Source organism: Rhipicephalus sanguineus, chromosome 3 (genome assembly GCF_013339695.2).
Source record: "Rhipicephalus sanguineus isolate Rsan-2018 chromosome 3, BIME_Rsan_1.4, whole genome shotgun sequence".
NCBI lineage: Eukaryota > Metazoa > Arthropoda > Arachnida > Ixodida > Ixodidae > Rhipicephalus > Rhipicephalus sanguineus.
The window spans coordinates 104924980-104941631 of record NC_051178.1 but is presented as its reverse complement, the minus strand read 5'-3'; the positions used below and the strand labels follow the sequence as shown (position 1 = coordinate 104941631).

The window sequence follows — 16652 nt, the reverse complement described above, 5'->3', positions numbered from 1 at the left end:
TTTCTGCCACTGTTTCAGTTCGAACGTGTGCTGAGGAGTTCGTCATCCCGTTCTGCGTTCGCACGGACGGCATGGAAGTGCTGACTCCAAATACTCAACGAGTGCACCACGATGCCACATTTAAGGGGAGACGCGGGTCGAAAAGTCACCGTTTTCCGAAAAAATCTTGTTTTTTTTTTTTCGGCTGTATTGTCATCCTTGGACTATAATCTTTTATTTCTGAAAATATCAAGGTCAAGTTCGCACGACAAATTATCTAAAAAGGCTTCCAAGTGAGAAGCGGTGACTCGAGAAATGCGCAAAAGTCGCAAAAAATGCCGTAGTTTGCGTCCTTCTGTTGCGAAAATGACGCGGTGCCCGCCATTTGCAATCCTGCCCGCATGCAGCGTAAAGCTGTCTTCTCCACAATACACCAGGGGTTAGTCTCGTATCTTCACGCAGAATAAAGAAAAAACGAGAAAAACAACGCGTACGTCGAGCGTTTTGAATTTCACGGCACGCAGCGCGAGGCCGCCATTGGACGGCGGCACGCTCCACCCTCTCGTCCCTCCCATCTCCCCAGCAAAAGAACGAAGCCTCAAACGCCGCGACCGAGTTGTTCCCCGTTTCTTCTGTATTTTCGTGCCATGGCAAGCCCTAAAAAGCGCAGTTCTGATGTTTGAAAGCTCAGAACTCGCCACAAGTATCGAGGGGAAACAGCGTCGGACGCTTCCCAAAGCGACAGCCGATGGACGATGCCCCCGACGCTCCGATATCGGATAGGCCTAACGCCGGACACCGAACCCTGCGACAGTGACGCTGCTGTGGAATTTATCAGTGCATCCCAAAAGAAGATTGGATTCTTTGAGAGTGAGCCTAGAACCGGTAGGTGCTCCTACTGTCAACACGATGCTTTGCGAAATCTGCGCGCTCACGGCACTTGTGGCGGGTTCGGCATGCCCAACTGCCGCGAACGGAAGCTTGGCGTCCGAGAGGCGGCTGGAAATCGCAAAGGACTTTCGGCATTCCTCCAAACTGTGTTGTGAAAATTCCGATTGCCCCGAGTCTACACTTTCGTCCACGCACACGTGGAGGCAGATTGTGGCCCCAATTTGATGTACATAGTGTTTTTTTCTGAATAAATGTCGAACTCGAACATTCAAACTCGTTTTTCTCATTTTCATTTTTTCGACAATTTCACGTTTTTGCGGGCAGCCTTTTATAAACTTATATTTATTGTATAGTAACGAAACTTGGCACACGTATTCTTCAAGACATGTAGAATGCAATATCTACTTGAAATTGCACTATCTATCAGCATTACTTGTGAAATATTCGGTTACTGTTTCAAAGGAGACTGAAAATAATCAAGTTACAGAGTACAATTTTTTTTATTAGTTCCATTATCTCTGTGGAATAGCTGGATAGATATTGGCACTCTACAGTCTACAAAGAGCTGAATAAGATTCAACACAATGATTTTACTGAAAGTCTAGTACATAAAGAGTTCCCGCAAAAAGTGTAACATTTTGCCATTGTGTATGACATAACTCAACAACTGTAGCAGCTACATGGAAAGTAATGACATATTTGAAATCTGCATGAAAACTATACATATAACAGAATTTTCAAGTCTCTATTACAAAAAATTAAAAAAAAGTTGTTTCGAGGAGCGTCTCCCCTTAAAGGAGTCCTGACACAAAAATTTTCGCCCCGCGTTTTTTTGCTGCAATGTGTTGCTGGGGGCCTGTTAGTCATAACACGGCACATCGTTTGCTACAGCGCGCGACAGATAATTAATTACAAGCTCCTCATTACCGACACAGCCTCAGTTTCGGTTTTGACAGAGCTCCAAAAACGGGCAAGCCGCCGGGGTGCAACTATCACCACCTAGCGAGTGAAACGCTGGGTCACGTAAGCCCACAGAACAGTGACGCATTTCCGCGCGGTCTGTCGTCCTCGGGCTCATCGTCGTCTGATGGCGACGATTTTCTTGCGGCGGGGATCGAAGGAATTTTCGACGTGGCGAATCACTTCAGGTTTGACCCGCTGACGAGGAGCGATTCGTCGGGAAGCGCGTCAAAACAGAAATGGCGGCTACGACGTCCATCGTAACTTGTACCGGCTCTGGCAACGGTTACGTAGGGGAAGTAGGGCGGTCACCTCGGGTCACCTCCGAGGGTGTCAATGCACTAGGTGCGGCCTATAATGCTGGATCGCGCTCGCGAACTTCAAAATTCATATAAAATACCTTCCAAGCTTTATTCGCTGTCGATATTTGCAGATGGTACACGCACGTACACGGGAATCGATCCAGCAGGCTATCTTGGCCGCGAACATTTTGTGTCAGTACCCTTTAAAAGAATAGTTATTACATGTGCAGAGACGGACAGAAATCGGGCCGCATCGCGGTCGCTCGGAGTTCCCGAAACGTGCGTGCGAAACTGGCGCCAACAGAAGCAGAAGATTTTTTACGGCAAAGCTTCACGCAAAGGTTTCAGTGGACCAAAGCAGGGCCGGTTTCCCAAAATCGCAGAGCGTTTACAGCGACAAGGAGTTGTCCGACAGCGACGAGGACTGATCCATTACGCGACTCGTATCACCGCCGTAGTGGTGACAGTTTAGCGGCAAGGTCCGCTGTTTGACATTGTGTTTCATTTTTTGAAATTTTAGTTCTTTAACGGGGGCCGCGGCTTTCGTATCGCGAAAAACAGCAAAAAAATCGATTTTTTCAAAATCATATCTTCAGTTTCTGTAGCCCTTTTTATATCCGATTCCAAAATATCTTCACCGAAAACCGCGTAGAAGTGCTATAAAAAAATTGTTGCGCCTGCCGAGGTGGCGATAATTATTGGGGAAATCGCAAAAAAACACTGATTTTCAAAAAATCATAGCTCCGCAACGACGCCACCGAGCCCCGATATCTTGGGCTCATCGGAAAGCGCATTTCTCCGTCTTCAAATTCCCCGCCTCAGCTGGCTCCTCCCTTCGAAAACAAGCGCACAAAAAGCAAATGTTCGAAGGTCGTTTCGAGCCCTCCGATTGGCCGCGTCCGCCATGTTGCCCCAGCGCGCCTCGCCATTGGTCCGATGCTCGCTCCGGGAGATCGTCTGCAGCACATGCGTCTCGAGCTCACGGCTGTCGAAAGTCGCGCTACTTCGTGGCGTATTCGCAATCGCTCTGTGTTCACGGCTCGACCGATAACTTTGAACAAGAACTACGTTTTAGTTTGGAGCTACTACCGGAAGCTCGGCGGGATTACGATGGCGCGCCGCACTCGTAGCGAACATCGCAAACGCGCGTCTCGGACCGACTCTCTAGCGTTGACTCGTCCGATCCGTGGTTGGAGGTTCTGCTTATGCGCACTTCGGGTGTCGTGACGAAGATGATCGCAGGACGACTCTTTGTACTCGCGACCGGCGCGTCTACTGCTTGGAGTCGTCACTAGGCCTAACTCCGCTCATGGCGTCGGCACGCGAGACGAACCTCGAACTTTGCGGGCAAGAACAACGCGTTAGCGGACTCGCGGCAGTGTGCTTCTTCGCAAGGAACGAAGCGCTTCCCCCGCCGGCTCCTCGGTACAGTGGATGGTCATTTTACGCATAGGCAGCGGACCCCACGGCCAAGCTCGAGGCCAAACACGTTGCGAGGCCAAACACGTTGCGCGCATATAGGCATGTTGCGCATTGTCACCGAATGCCGCCAACCCAGCACATCGCGTGCCGACTTCACGGGACTATGCGGCCGAGCACTTAGAGGTGAGATAAAGCACTAGTGATGCAATTTAGGCGCGCTTGGGGCCGTGCTTGGTATCGCCGTAAGCGCTCATGAATCATCTGAAAAAATAAAAGCCACGCAGAAAACCGTGTCCGCGACCGGGTGAATGATGAAGCGCATCGCAGGCGAGGTTTACAAATTAACTTGACGAGTGAAATAGGGAGATGAATTCATATCTGCCCAGTTCGCGTCTTGAATAAACAGCTAAGGAATTCCTATTCCACCAATGTCTTGGCCATAACTGCCTGTTATTTAGGAGGAAGGGATAGGTTGTCATGATGAGAGCCGCTCTTAGTATCCTATGAAAATGATTCAATGATCAATTGCAATCAAGGCTGTTATGTTAATGAGAGCATGAATACAAGAAAGCTGGCAAATCATCATAGTACATGACCTACTTGCATTACAATATCTTGTTTTTTGTCATGTCTATTACACCACTTCATAACTTTGTTTAAAATTCATGCTACATGTTCTTTGTATATCAGAAAAGGATTTTAAGAAAAAAAAGAAAACAAAGGCACAACAGATAAAAGGCCACATGTGCAGGAGGTCCAACCTTATAAAACACACCAAAGATCACAATCTTCTTGTGTTTTAGAGAAGCAAGGCACCTCAAACTAAAGACAGGGCACTCAAGAAACTGCACATTACGAAGGACCCAAAAGATTACGACCCCAGTGCCTTTTGATGAAGTAATATCGTTGGTACAACTTTAAAAGCCGTTTTCTCAAAACGACTTTTCTTGCTTCCTGCTTCGCTTGTTCCGCTGATTTCTCACTGACCGCTGGGTCTATTTCAGTTCCGTTTTTTGTTCTATATTCCTTGAAGCACAGTTCAGGGCGTGACATTCTTGCTTTTTCAGTATGGCCTTTTGATAATTAGCTATTTGACGAGTTGCACAAAGCTTCGATGCCTGTTGCACAGTCACCTCATGAAAAATGAAAACTAAAAAAAATTTTGTTGCAAATAAAAAAATTAGAGCTGTGCGAATAGCAAATTTTTGGGTGCGAAGCGAATTCGAATAATAAAGATTGAGTGCGAATCGAATCGAATAATTTCGAATAATCTTTGAATATTTCTCAAACATTTTTCGAATAATTCGAAGTGAAATTACAGAAAAAGTTGCAGAGAATCCCTAAGTATGTTCTTGTGAGATAGCAACATGAAAGTGTTTCTTTTCGCTAGGATGATGAAGCGCTGGTGGGGTCATATTTCATAGTTGTCTTTCTTATCAAGAATGAGGCAATGTAGAGGCCGAATTGTATTTATGTACATGATTGGTGCAACCGAAGTGTTGCCGACAACACTTTACACGTGATGGGCAAAAATGCCATTTCCTCAGCCTCTCCTCCTCTTTCCAACTTCTGTGGAAGGCCAACTGATGTGGCCGACAAGGGTGTGCTCCCTTCAAGTCCGGAGTTCCAAATCTGCCTCGCAGACGTCGATATATAAGAACATGTGAAATTTTGGATGCTAAAAAGCTTTGGTGTCCGATTTTCGGACTTCCTGCCCAAATTTCAGGTCCAAAACAGCATTAATTGAGCCCCCAACTCTGCCAAATCTTTCACCTCCATATTGGAACCAGCGTTTTCTTGAGTTAATACATTTGCGACCCTAGCGAAGTTTGAAAGGCAGCTTTGCCGCAATACGGGGGTGTGATGAGGTCAAACATATTGAAAATCTAGGACCACTTCCAAACGGACGTTGAATGTCTCTTGGCTATGTTCGACCCTAACGGACCTTGAAAGGCAGCTTTGCCGCAATACGTGGGAGGAGGTGAAGCATACTGAAAATCTAGGGACCACTTCCAATCAGACGTTGACTGTCTCTTGCCTAAGTTCGACCGTAACGGAGCTTGAAAGGCAGTTTTGGCGCAATACGGGGGTGTGATGAGGTGAAGCATATTGAAAATCTAGGGACCACTTTCAACCGGACTTCGTCTCTTGCCTAAGTTCGACCGTAATGGAGCTTGAAAGGCAGCTTTGCCGCAATACGAGAGTGTAATGAGGTGAAGCATATTGAAAATCTGAAGGGGTCACTTTCAACCGGACGTTGAGTGCATTTGTCTTTGGGAAGTTCGAATAGTTCGAATAGTAAAATTTCAGTGCGAATCGAATCGAATAGCAAACACTATTCGAAAAATATTCAAAATTTCGAATATTCGCACACCCCTAAAAAAAATCTAAGAATGTCATGCCCGCAATCAGACATCTTAGAATGCATAGGACTTTGAACGAGTTTCCTATCACATTTTTTAAGCGAGTCAGACTCGGAACAAGAGCAGAAGGTGAAATATATTGTACATCAAAAAGTTGTAAAGATATATTCATGAAATTTCTACAGTAGCATTAAAAAAACATTTCAAATAAGTGTGCCAATTTTCATCAAAATCCATGAAGAAATAAGAAAGTTGGTACAGAAAGCCACGTCCCCCCTTAAAACCCAAATACTGTATTTACTCGAATCTAACGCGCACCATTTTTTCGGGAAAACGAGTCCAAAAATCGCATGCGCGTTAGAATCGAGTACCGAAAAAAAAAAAAAAAAGAAACTCGGTTATCATATTGCCATCGACATTTAAAAATGGCCGCCTCCTACGCGCTTTGGCCATTTCTGCCATTTTTTCAGTTCGTACGTATGCTGAGGAGATTGTCATCCCGTTCTGCGTTCGCATCGACGGCGTGGAAGTGCCGACTCTAAATACTCGACGAGTGCACCACGATGCCGCATTTAAAAGAATAGTTATTACATGTGCAGAGAGACGGACGGAAATCGGGCCGCATCGCGGTCGTTCGAAGTTCCCGAAACGTGCGTGCGAGACTGGCGCAAACAGAAGCAGAAGATTTTTTACAGCAAAGCTTCACGAAAAGGTTTTAGTGGACCAAAGCAGGGCCGGTTTCCCGAAATCGAAGAGTGTTGAAAGCGACAAGGAGTTGTCCGACAGCGACGAGGACTGATCCATTACCCGACTTGTATCGCCGCCGTAGTGGTGACAGTTTTAGCGGCAAGGCCCGCTTTTTGACTTTGTGTTTTACTTTTTTGAAAGTTTAGTTCTTTAAAACCCAAATACTTGTTCTTCGATGTGCGAAGTTTGACTCCTACGGACTTTTGTTCTTTTCTCTCACGAAAAATGGGTGCGCGTTACAATCGATGTATTACTTTTTTTTTTTTTGTCGCGGAAAACGGGTGCGCGTTACAATCGATGTTTTACTTTTTCTTCTTTCTGGTCGCGGAAAACGGGTGCGCGTTACAATCGAGGGGCGCGGTAGAATCGAGTAAATACGGTACAGGGGCCTCAAACATTTTCACCTCCGTAGAAAATGCAGCCGCCGCGGCCGGATTCGATCCCGCGACCTTCGGGTCAGCAGTCGAGTGCCATAACCACTAGCTTTCCTTGGCTTCATACGAAGCGGTCACCAAGAAGGCTTAAAATAAAAACAAAAATTAGGTAGAAATTACGTCTCCAAGATAGGCATCCTCCATCTTAAGAGGGTCACAATAAAACAGGTTACAGTCGAACCTCGATATAACGAATTATCTGCTATAACGAAGTTATTGAAGAATAGTCTCGGCATTATACAGTGTTGTGCATATACGCTTATAAAGAATTTTTGGATATAATGAAGTCATTTCCGCATCAGGTGCGACTTCGTTATAGCGAAGTTTGACTGTATAATGAAGGCAGCCTTTTTTTTTTTTTTACACTGCCTACAAGTTTCAAACGTCAAACGGCTAATTTTGCCAGACAGACACTGCTCAATTTTGTCAGTGGCTTATCCGCATTGTTGATGGTTTACGCAAGAACCTCAACGCCGTTGCACATTTGATTAATCCTTTCCCTACCGTAGACTAGCTGAGCTCATCCACACTGCTTGTACCGCTCTAACCGAAGACAAGCCGGGCTAGTTCACGTTGAAAAAAGCGTTCGCACTGTACTGCATTCAAGTTACCCTGATCAATTTTGCACAGTTCTTTTTGGCTTCAAATGGCGAAGTAAAAAAGTTTTAAAATGCGCACAAAGCACGCTTTTCAGTCAGGAAAGCACTTGATTCTGGTAACCGGACCTAAGAATTGGCGCGTTATTCTGTGCACGCATACAGGCAACAGCTACAATCGTAAGGGGGAGGGGGGAATACTAAAGCATGCGACACTCTGGGAGTGAAGGATTTCAGTTCTCTTGCCAGTGGGGCAGCGGTGACAGAGAGCAGCATATCTTCTATAAAGCACTTCAATTGCACAAAAAAGGTCACAATTCGAGCCACCCTCTGGGAGAAATCTTTTGTACTTCAATTTAGTATTGAGGCCAGACTCACTATTTGTGTCAACTATTTGAAAGTGCTAAACCAAGAGAGTGAGTCACTCACCGCAGGCACATTTTTGGGAGGTCCCTCCTCAAACACCTGGTTCAAAATGGGCACCAGGAAAGCCGCAGTTTTCCCGGATCCTGCAAGGTGGATGAAAATAGCAAGTCATTAACACAAAATGTCTCCGCAACTTGCTGTACTTGTGTAGCATTACTTTATAATATAGCTGTGCTAATAGCAAAATTTTGGGTGCGAAGCGAATTCGAATAATAATGATTGAGTGCGAATCGAACTGAATAATTTTCGAATAATTCTCAAACATTTTTCGAATACTTCGAAGTGAAATTACAGACAAAAGTTGCAGAGAATCCCTAAGTATGTTCTCACGAGGTAGCAACATGAAAGTGTTTCTTTTTGCTAGGTTCATGAAGCGCTGGCACGGGGTGGTGTTTCATAGATGTCTTATCAAGAATGAGGCAATGTAGAGGCCAAATTGTATTTATGTACAGTAGAACCCCGCTGTTACATTCCTCACTGCTGCGTTTTCCCGGCTGTTACGTCGTTTTCCGCCGGTCCCGGCATAGCTCCTATAGGATACAATGTATTGGGAACCCCGCTGTTACGTCGTAGCTGTCGGACCGTTCCTGTATGATACGTCGCGAAGTGCGCTCGGAGCCGACCGAGTGACTCCAAAAGGGAGCGGCCATGGTGCATTTTCACGCAGCCTGGCCTCGTTTGACCGTAATATTAGCCGCATGAAAGGCGCAAGCAGCAGAATCTTTCAATTGATGCAAACAAAAGCATGGCCTTCGAGATTCAAATTGCAAAGATGGCGTCTATGACGTAACTGCTCGCGAAAGCAAGGCCTTCGAGATTGGCATTTACTATTGACGAAAGCATAGCCTTTGAGATTTGTATTGCACAAACATGGCGTGTATGACGTAATTGCTTGCGAAAGCAAGGCCTTCGAGATTGGCATTCACTTCTGTCATCGCGTTGACGTAGACTCATCATCATCGTTATTTCTCGGAGAACGGGAGGAGTTCGAGCTGGTTGGAGCTCGCATGGTTGTGCGTGCGGTTCGCGGTCGGACTCGCCGCGCCGGTCGTGATTGCGTGTGCTTAGTTCTTTCATGCCTACAGCTGTTGGTGTTAAAAAAACCACATACGTTGATTACATTTCTGTGGATGAGGCCGTCCTAAGCTCCGCGTTTCTATCCATCGACTAGATCGCGGCTGGCGCGCCAATTTTCGTGCTCCTCGTAAGAATTGAAATAAAATTCTGTACCACTAAATATTTTGCCGTTTTTCCTGTTTTTCGGCTCTTACGTTTCCCGTCTCTTACGTTTATTTCCTACGGTCCCTTCAAAAACGTATCAGCGGGGTTCTACTGTACATGATTTGGTGCAACCAAAGTGTTGCCGACAACACTTTACACGTGATAGGCAAAGATGCCATTTCCTCAGCCTCTCCTCCTCTTTGAACTTCTGTGGAAGCCCAACTGATGTGGCGGACAACGGTGTGCTCCCTTCAAGCCTGGGGTTCCAAATCTGCCGCGTAGACGTTGATATATAAGAACATCTTAAATTTTGGATGCTAAAAAGCTTTGGCGTCCAATTTCTCGGACTTCCTACCCAAATTTCAGGTCCAAAACAGCATTAGTTGAGCCCCCACCTCTGCCACATCTTTCATCTCCATGTTGGAACCAGCGTTTTCTTGAGTTAATACATTTGCAACCGCAGCGGAGCTTGAAAGGCAGCTTTGCCACCAATACGGGGGTGTGATGAGGTAAGCGTACTGAAAATCTAGGGACCACTTCCAATCTGACGTCTCTTGGCCAAGTTCGACCGTAACGGAGCTTGAAGGCAGCTTTGCCGCAATACAGGGGTGTGATGAGGTGAAGCATATTGAAAATCTAGGGACAACTTCTAATCGGATGTTGACTGTCTCTTGGCCAAGTTCGAGCGTAACGGAGCTTGAAAGGTAGCTTTGCCGCAATACGGGGGTGTGACGAGGTGAAGCATATTGAAAATCTAGGGACAACTTCTAATCGGATGTTGACTGTGTCCTGGCTAAGTTCGACCGTAACGGAGCTTGAAAGGCAGCTTTTGCCGCAGTACGAGAGTGTAATGAGGTGAAGCTTATTGAAAATCTGAAGGGGTCACTTTCAATCGGACGTTGACTGTTTTTGGGAAGTTCGAATAGTAAAATTCCAGTGCGAATCGAATCAAATAGCAAACACTATTAGAAAAATATTCGAAATTTCGAATATTCGCACACCCCTACTTTTATAACCTATGTGGTATTTCAAAGTCCTAACACAATTTTACAATTGCAGCCGCTAAACAGAGGCGTTAATGTTTCCACAATCAAAGCAAATGCTTTGTTACAATAATGGAAAGGAGTATGCTATGCAATTGACCTTGATGCTGTACGCTTCGTTGTCTGCGTGTCAAGGCATTGACAGTATTTTGAGTACGCCGGGTTTGTGAAGGATATTGTCACCAACACCACTGCTGATTGTGCCATGACCTGCTCATTTGATGAGGAAGGGTAGCAGACTCTGCATTCGATACGCCTTAAACACCGAAGGCTGTGAGTGCAACATGATCAGCTTCCGCAGTGGCTCGAACATAGAAGAGCACTGCTACAGTATGCTACACAAACATAAAGAGCAACGTCGCTGCAGGCACAACCCCCTTGGCCACCAACATAGAGGACAGTGACAATGAGCCTTCCAGACTCTGATGATCCCCTTCGACGGAAACGATCAGCACACTGAGTGTTGTGCACAGTTACTATGAATACAATGCTGGTGAGGCAGAGACGTGTTGACTATGAAAACACCAATTAGTGCAATGATGTACTGAAAGCGCCATGTCTCTCAGGAATTTTTCTCCAAGTAGGTGGAAGTAAGGCAAAGTATGCCATCCATGTGTCACGTTTTCTGGCCGATTTCCTGGCTTTTGCCTTGATTTGGATAACTTGAAATCCTGCTTATTCAGAATGTTTCTCTCGGTCCCGAGGCTTTCAAATTAACAAGGTTTATGGTATAGTGTTTTATGGTGCGAGGGCCAGTTATGGCCAGACCTGGATAGCGCTACCTAGTGGTGCTAGCCCGCACAGACGTAGCGACAGTGCAGTATCGGCATTTATACTAGTTGTAATTTGCCTGGAAGCACCTATCTAGATTATTTTCTAATGCGCGTTTATTGCACCGTGGTGGGTTCATTCAGATGCTCTCAACTTGTGATGTTCTGTAACAGGTTGTTATGTGCAAAAGCACCATAGAGGAGAAGACCAGTCGAAGTACGGAGAAGTGAGCACAGAGTACGCACCTGTCTGGGCGCAGGCCATCAGGTCGCGCTTGGAGAGGATGATGGGGATGGCGTGCTTCTGCACGGGTGTGGGCGAGGTGTAGTGCGCCAGCTCAATGTTCATGCGAATGATCTCCGTCAGGGAGCAGTCGTCGAACGAGTTGATGTGCTTGGGTGCATCATCACCAGTGGCCTCCACAGGAATGTCCTCATACTTCTCAAAGTTTATGCCTGTGTGTCCTTGCGAGAACAGCTCTCTGCACGACATCACAAGAACAAATTAAATGACAATGGCACACAGTGACACAAGCTGCGACTAAAGGACACATTGGCCTGAGAAACACAACTGATGGACCTGGGCAAACAAGATCACATTAGGGCATCTAGCAAATTGCACAAATCAATTTCCTTGACTTTTCCAGGTTGTCATTGACCTTTTTAGCAAAAATTCCCTGACCGATGCAATGAAAGTGGTGGCAATCAATCCTCACCACTTGCTTTGACGAAAGTTGTACAGCCTTTCTTGAAATTAAAATTCTAAGCTGTGACCACTTCTAGTTTGGCGGAACTCATTTTTTGCCGTAAATTGATGGCAGACGATACTGCCATCAGTGTTTCAGCCGTTGTTTTGTAATCTCCACTTGTGTTCTGGTGCTTTTACGCTGGTCCTCACTTTTGACAAAACTGAGTGCCGTATATCCGGACACCGGATGAATCTGCTTGTCTCCTCTGCTGCATTGCAGAGGATGCATTGCGTCTGCTGCCCGCCAACATACAGTACAGTAGAATCTCGTTAATTCGGCCCCCGTTAATTTGGAAATTTGGATAATTCGTCATTCCCACACCCTCCCTTCCAAAATGTTCGTAGACCTATGGCAACAAACATTCGCTAATTCGGACTGGAGGCAAGCCAAAGACGGCAAAACTGCGTCTCGGACGCCATAATATTTATCGCATGGCATTTTCTTTACCGCACATGTGCAAACTTATGGTCACCGAGATGAGCTCCGGCAGCAACGGCGCGCTGTCGATGCCGATTGCGGAGGCCAAGGAAAACCGCATTTTTTTTCTCGAAAACTTATGAACGGGGACGCAAGGTGGCGTTTTGGAGCACGCATGTCATCGACGGCATAGAGTTTCCTAAAATTAAGTATTGTAGAAAACTTTATGATCGGCAGAGAACGGATAACAAAGAAACAAGGCCTCCGACGGATAGCGTGCGAACTTGCAGACGTCGGTCGTGCTTTTTCCCCCTCTTCGGTGCGTTGTTCGGTGTATCGGAAGTGTCGGTGCACGAGGTGGTGGTCGGGCCATAGTGGTGGGGTGATATATCACCCTGCCGCGATGTCGGAACCGGCGAAACGCACGAGGTACACGGCGGAGGACTTGGCAACTAAAGTGAAGATACTAAAGGAACTGAAAGACTGCACTTCCAGAGAAGAGGTTATGCGTCAGTTCGACGTAAAAAGAAGCACGCTATCGACGTACGTGAACAACGAGGCTCAAATAATGGAAGCATTTGAGGGCGAGAAATTTCACGCCAGACGAAAGCGATTGCACACCGCAGCCCACCCACAACTCGAGGAAGCGGTGTTGCAGTGGATTGTTACTGCACGCGAGTCGAAGCTGCCGTTAACGGGGGACGTGGCTTTCGGTACCAACTTTCTTATTTCTTCATGGATTTTGATGAAAATTGGCAAACTTATTTGAAATGTTTTTTTAATGCTACTGTAAAAATTTCGTGAATATATCTTTACAACTTTTTGATGTACAATATATTTCACCTTCTGCTTTTGTTCCGAGTCTGACTCGCTTAAGGGGGGACATGGTGTGTGGAGATATTTTCTGCATCTTTTGACAAAACTTCATGAAAATATACATGCTTATGTAGTTTTTTCTGCTGATTTCAAATATGCAAAAAGTTTTCTTGTAGGTCAATTAATTCAGAAGATACACGGAGCTGCCACTCTATTGTTTTCGGAGACAGTAGGAAAGAATGTGCTTATCAAAAACTGATTATTATTGCATAGCTAGATAGTGTAATTAGCAATAAGTGCAACGCTGCAAGCAGATTTCAAATCAAAGCATAATTAGCAATTCTGCAGATGATGAAAGTTCAGTGTCTATGCCATGGCTATGACACAAAAATAAATTTAATAACTTTTAAATTTATATGTGCAGGAAATAGAAATTCTGCTCTCAGCACTTTGTAATACACAGATTGGGCTTCATGTTAAAAAAAAATTATTGCTCTAGCTGTTCTAGATCTTGAGATATCACCTCGACAAACTAGTAAAGTGACCAAAAAACATGTTTTGAGAAAACTGAGAAAAACAAAAAAGACTCGTTGTATTTACATAACTGCTCTTGAAACAGCTCAGTATGCACCAGGCATGTAGTCCTTTTGATTATTAGCCCCCGTGTGGCGCTTTTTCAGCGACCGGTGCAAGTCTTCAGTTGTTTCTCGCTTGGCTGATGCTGCCGAGCGCCGTCGATCTTTTTCAGCCATGCGGCTGCGGCTTTGCCAGCTGGCGTTTAGGCTCAGCTCTTTCATAATATCTTGTGATGCCCTTTCATTGCCTGCGTTGAACTTGAGCACTGCTTCTGCCACAGCTGCCTCCACTGTGAATAGGGAAGCATGTCGCTCCTTTGGTGCCAGGGCTCAGATCATTGAATGCAGGCATTCATTGTTGTTTTGGGTTTTCCCACGCTGGCATCGTTGCAACAGCTTTTTGTCTGACAAGCGCTGATAAATGGGAAGTAAGGCTTGGCAGACATGCGGAGGCAGCTTTCGACGATGTCTGGGAATGGGCTCACCCTTGGCCTTTGCCACATTTTGTTTGCACCAGGAGTTTGGGCCAGCTTGGCAAAGAGTGTGGTTTGCCACACCATCATTGGATGTGATGTGATGATAAGTGGCCATCACTGCTGTGTGCATAGCATCAACATCCCCACTGTGGGTCTTGAGAGCCCACCCATAATAATCGCTCAGCTTGGAGATCAGATCTCCTGTCAAGTGGCCCTTTCCCCCAAGACTTTCAAGGCCAGGACCTCTGTGCTTGGCAATCAAGTTGCGCAAAGCAGTGCCCATGCACTTCTAGACATGATTGATGCAGTCCTCTTTTTCCACTGGGATATACCCATACACCTTATCTTCTTGTAGCGCAAGGTAACTGCGGCTGTCCCCGTCGCAAAGCACCGTGGTGTAGCGCAGGTTGTGCCGCTCAAGAGACCTCCTGAAGAGGATGAGGGCAGCCTCAACCTCCATTTCTCCAACCTTCTTCTCAGTGTTTTTTTGGCACTGGTGATCTTTCTTCCACGCTACATAAGAAGGGTCACCTTCCTTTGGGCCCGACTCGCACCCGGCACAAAAGTTGCTCAAAACAACAAAGTCAAGCACCAGCCCGCTGAACAGCTCCATTACGGTGCCGACACCGATATGTGATGAATGACCGCGGATCATCCATGTCCCATCATATGACACCGCGATGTTCCCGGTGTGGCCTATGTTGAGTTCGGCGTAAAGTTCGCGAACCGACCGCGCGCAGTCGCTCATCAAATTACGTGCAGCGCGATCGGCCGCGGGTGCCAACTTCGTCTTCACGTAGTGCTGCCACGTTTTTGTGTGCAGACCCCGACGGCTGATGCCCATCAACGAGAACACATCATTGAGCGCGGTCTGTCTATTCCCCGTTGCCTGCATGGCACGTGCAGCCAAAACGTTCACAGTAAAAGGTTTCATGCGTTCATCACTGCGAACGCGCGGCGAGCTCCACAACGACGCAGTCTCACCACAGGTTGAACACACGAAACGCAACTTCACGGCGAGTCCGAATTCCCGGTCGTCTCGGACGATTTGAAGTTCCCCGTTGCATGCCTTGCACATAGCAAAGGCCAACAACGCGCTGTTCACTGTGTCCAAATCTATAATTGTGAACGTGGTTCTATCAGGCGGGCGAGCTGCGTCGTCAGCACCGTCACCCACGAATACGCGTTTTCGCTCCGTCGCTGCAGCGGACGACAACTCCGATAGCTTCTTTTCGGCTTTCGCTTGCTCCTCTTCCAAATCGGATCGTTGCCGATAGATCGTATCCTGACGGACCTTGCACAGGCTCCGCGACAGCCGATGCGGACGCTAGGCCTTCTTCCGTGGTAGCATCGACGACTTCGCCATCGGACGCGGAGCGTGTAGAGTCTTGGGTGTCTTGCGGTATCACGGAGCGTCTCGTGAAATTCGCGACTAGCATCCGTCGCACCTTTTTCGCACCAAACTTGTGCCGCGTGCGGAATTTCCGCTCAGGATTTGACATCGTGAAAGGATTCGTCACTGGCACAGCTAACACAGAGGCAAAATGGCGTGCGTCCATGCGCGCCTCAAAGCGCGGAGCAGACGATAGCCATGGGAGTCCACCAATAGGGAGGCAAGCTCAAGTCACGTGCACGAAGTAGCGAATAGGAGGGCGCCGTGATGCCTTTTTTTGCCGCGCATTTTCTAAGCTGCCAATGGCTGAATCGGGCCCATTCTGGCGGGAATTTGAAGGCGAAAGACTGCTCTCTCAAATGAGAGCAAGATGACCGCGCTGGCACACATGGGAGAGCAGGGGCGCGTTGCGGAAAATGGGTGATTTCAACGTCGATTTCGGCTCAATTTTCGCTAGGACGCGCTCTATAGAAGGTCTTTGCGGCTAAAATACCGATATTATCGGCTTGAAATTCACAGTATAAGTGCACTAGTTGCTGTAGATTTCAAAAACGCAAAAAAAAAAAAAAAACGAGTTTTTTCGCGATTTTTTCGTCTCCACAACCCGTGTCCCCCTTAAAAAGTGCGATAGGAAACTTTTCAGTTTTCATTTTTCATGAGGTGACTGTGCAACAGGCATCGAGGCTTTGTCCAACTCGTCAAATAGCTAATTATCAAAAGGCCATACTGAAAAAGCAAGAATGTCACGCCCTGAACTGTGCTTCAAGGAAAATAGAACAAAAAACGGAACTGAAATAGACCCAGCGGTCAGTGAGAAATCAGCGGAACAAGCGAAGCAGGAAGCAAAAAAATACGTTTTGAGAAAACGGCTTTTAAAGTTGTACCAATGATATTACTTCATCAAAAGGCACTAGGGTCGTAATCTTTTGAGTCCTTCGTAATCTGCAGTTTCTCGAGTGCCCTGTCTTTAGTTTGAGGTGCCTTGCTTCTCTAAAACACAAGAAGATTGTGATCTTTGGTGTGTTTTATAAGGTTGGACCTGCTGCATATGTGGTTTTTCATCTGTTGTGCC

The 16652-nt window shown here is 46.5% G+C and overlaps 1 protein-coding gene across 8 annotated transcripts in view; it reads right to left on the bottom strand.

Annotated features, from left to right (window-relative positions):
• Positions 1-16652, bottom strand: part of LOC119386892 (ATP-dependent RNA helicase DDX3X) — a 104427-nt gene that overhangs the window by 70444 nt on the left and 17331 nt on the right. For 4 of the 8 annotated variants that reach the window (XM_049413298.1, XM_037654169.2, XM_049413293.1 and 1 more), the window contains exons 6-7: positions 11401-11636; positions 8124-8203 (exon numbers count right to left, since the gene is read on the bottom strand). The exons of 3 other annotated variants lie outside the window; for them this stretch is intronic. In XM_049413298.1, coding sequence (XP_049269255.1) covers positions 8124-8203; positions 11401-11636 — 316 coding nt within the window. The remainder of the gene's footprint in view (positions 1-8123; positions 8204-11400; positions 11637-16652) is intronic. One more of the 8 variants, XM_049413294.1, reaches the window with a different exon arrangement.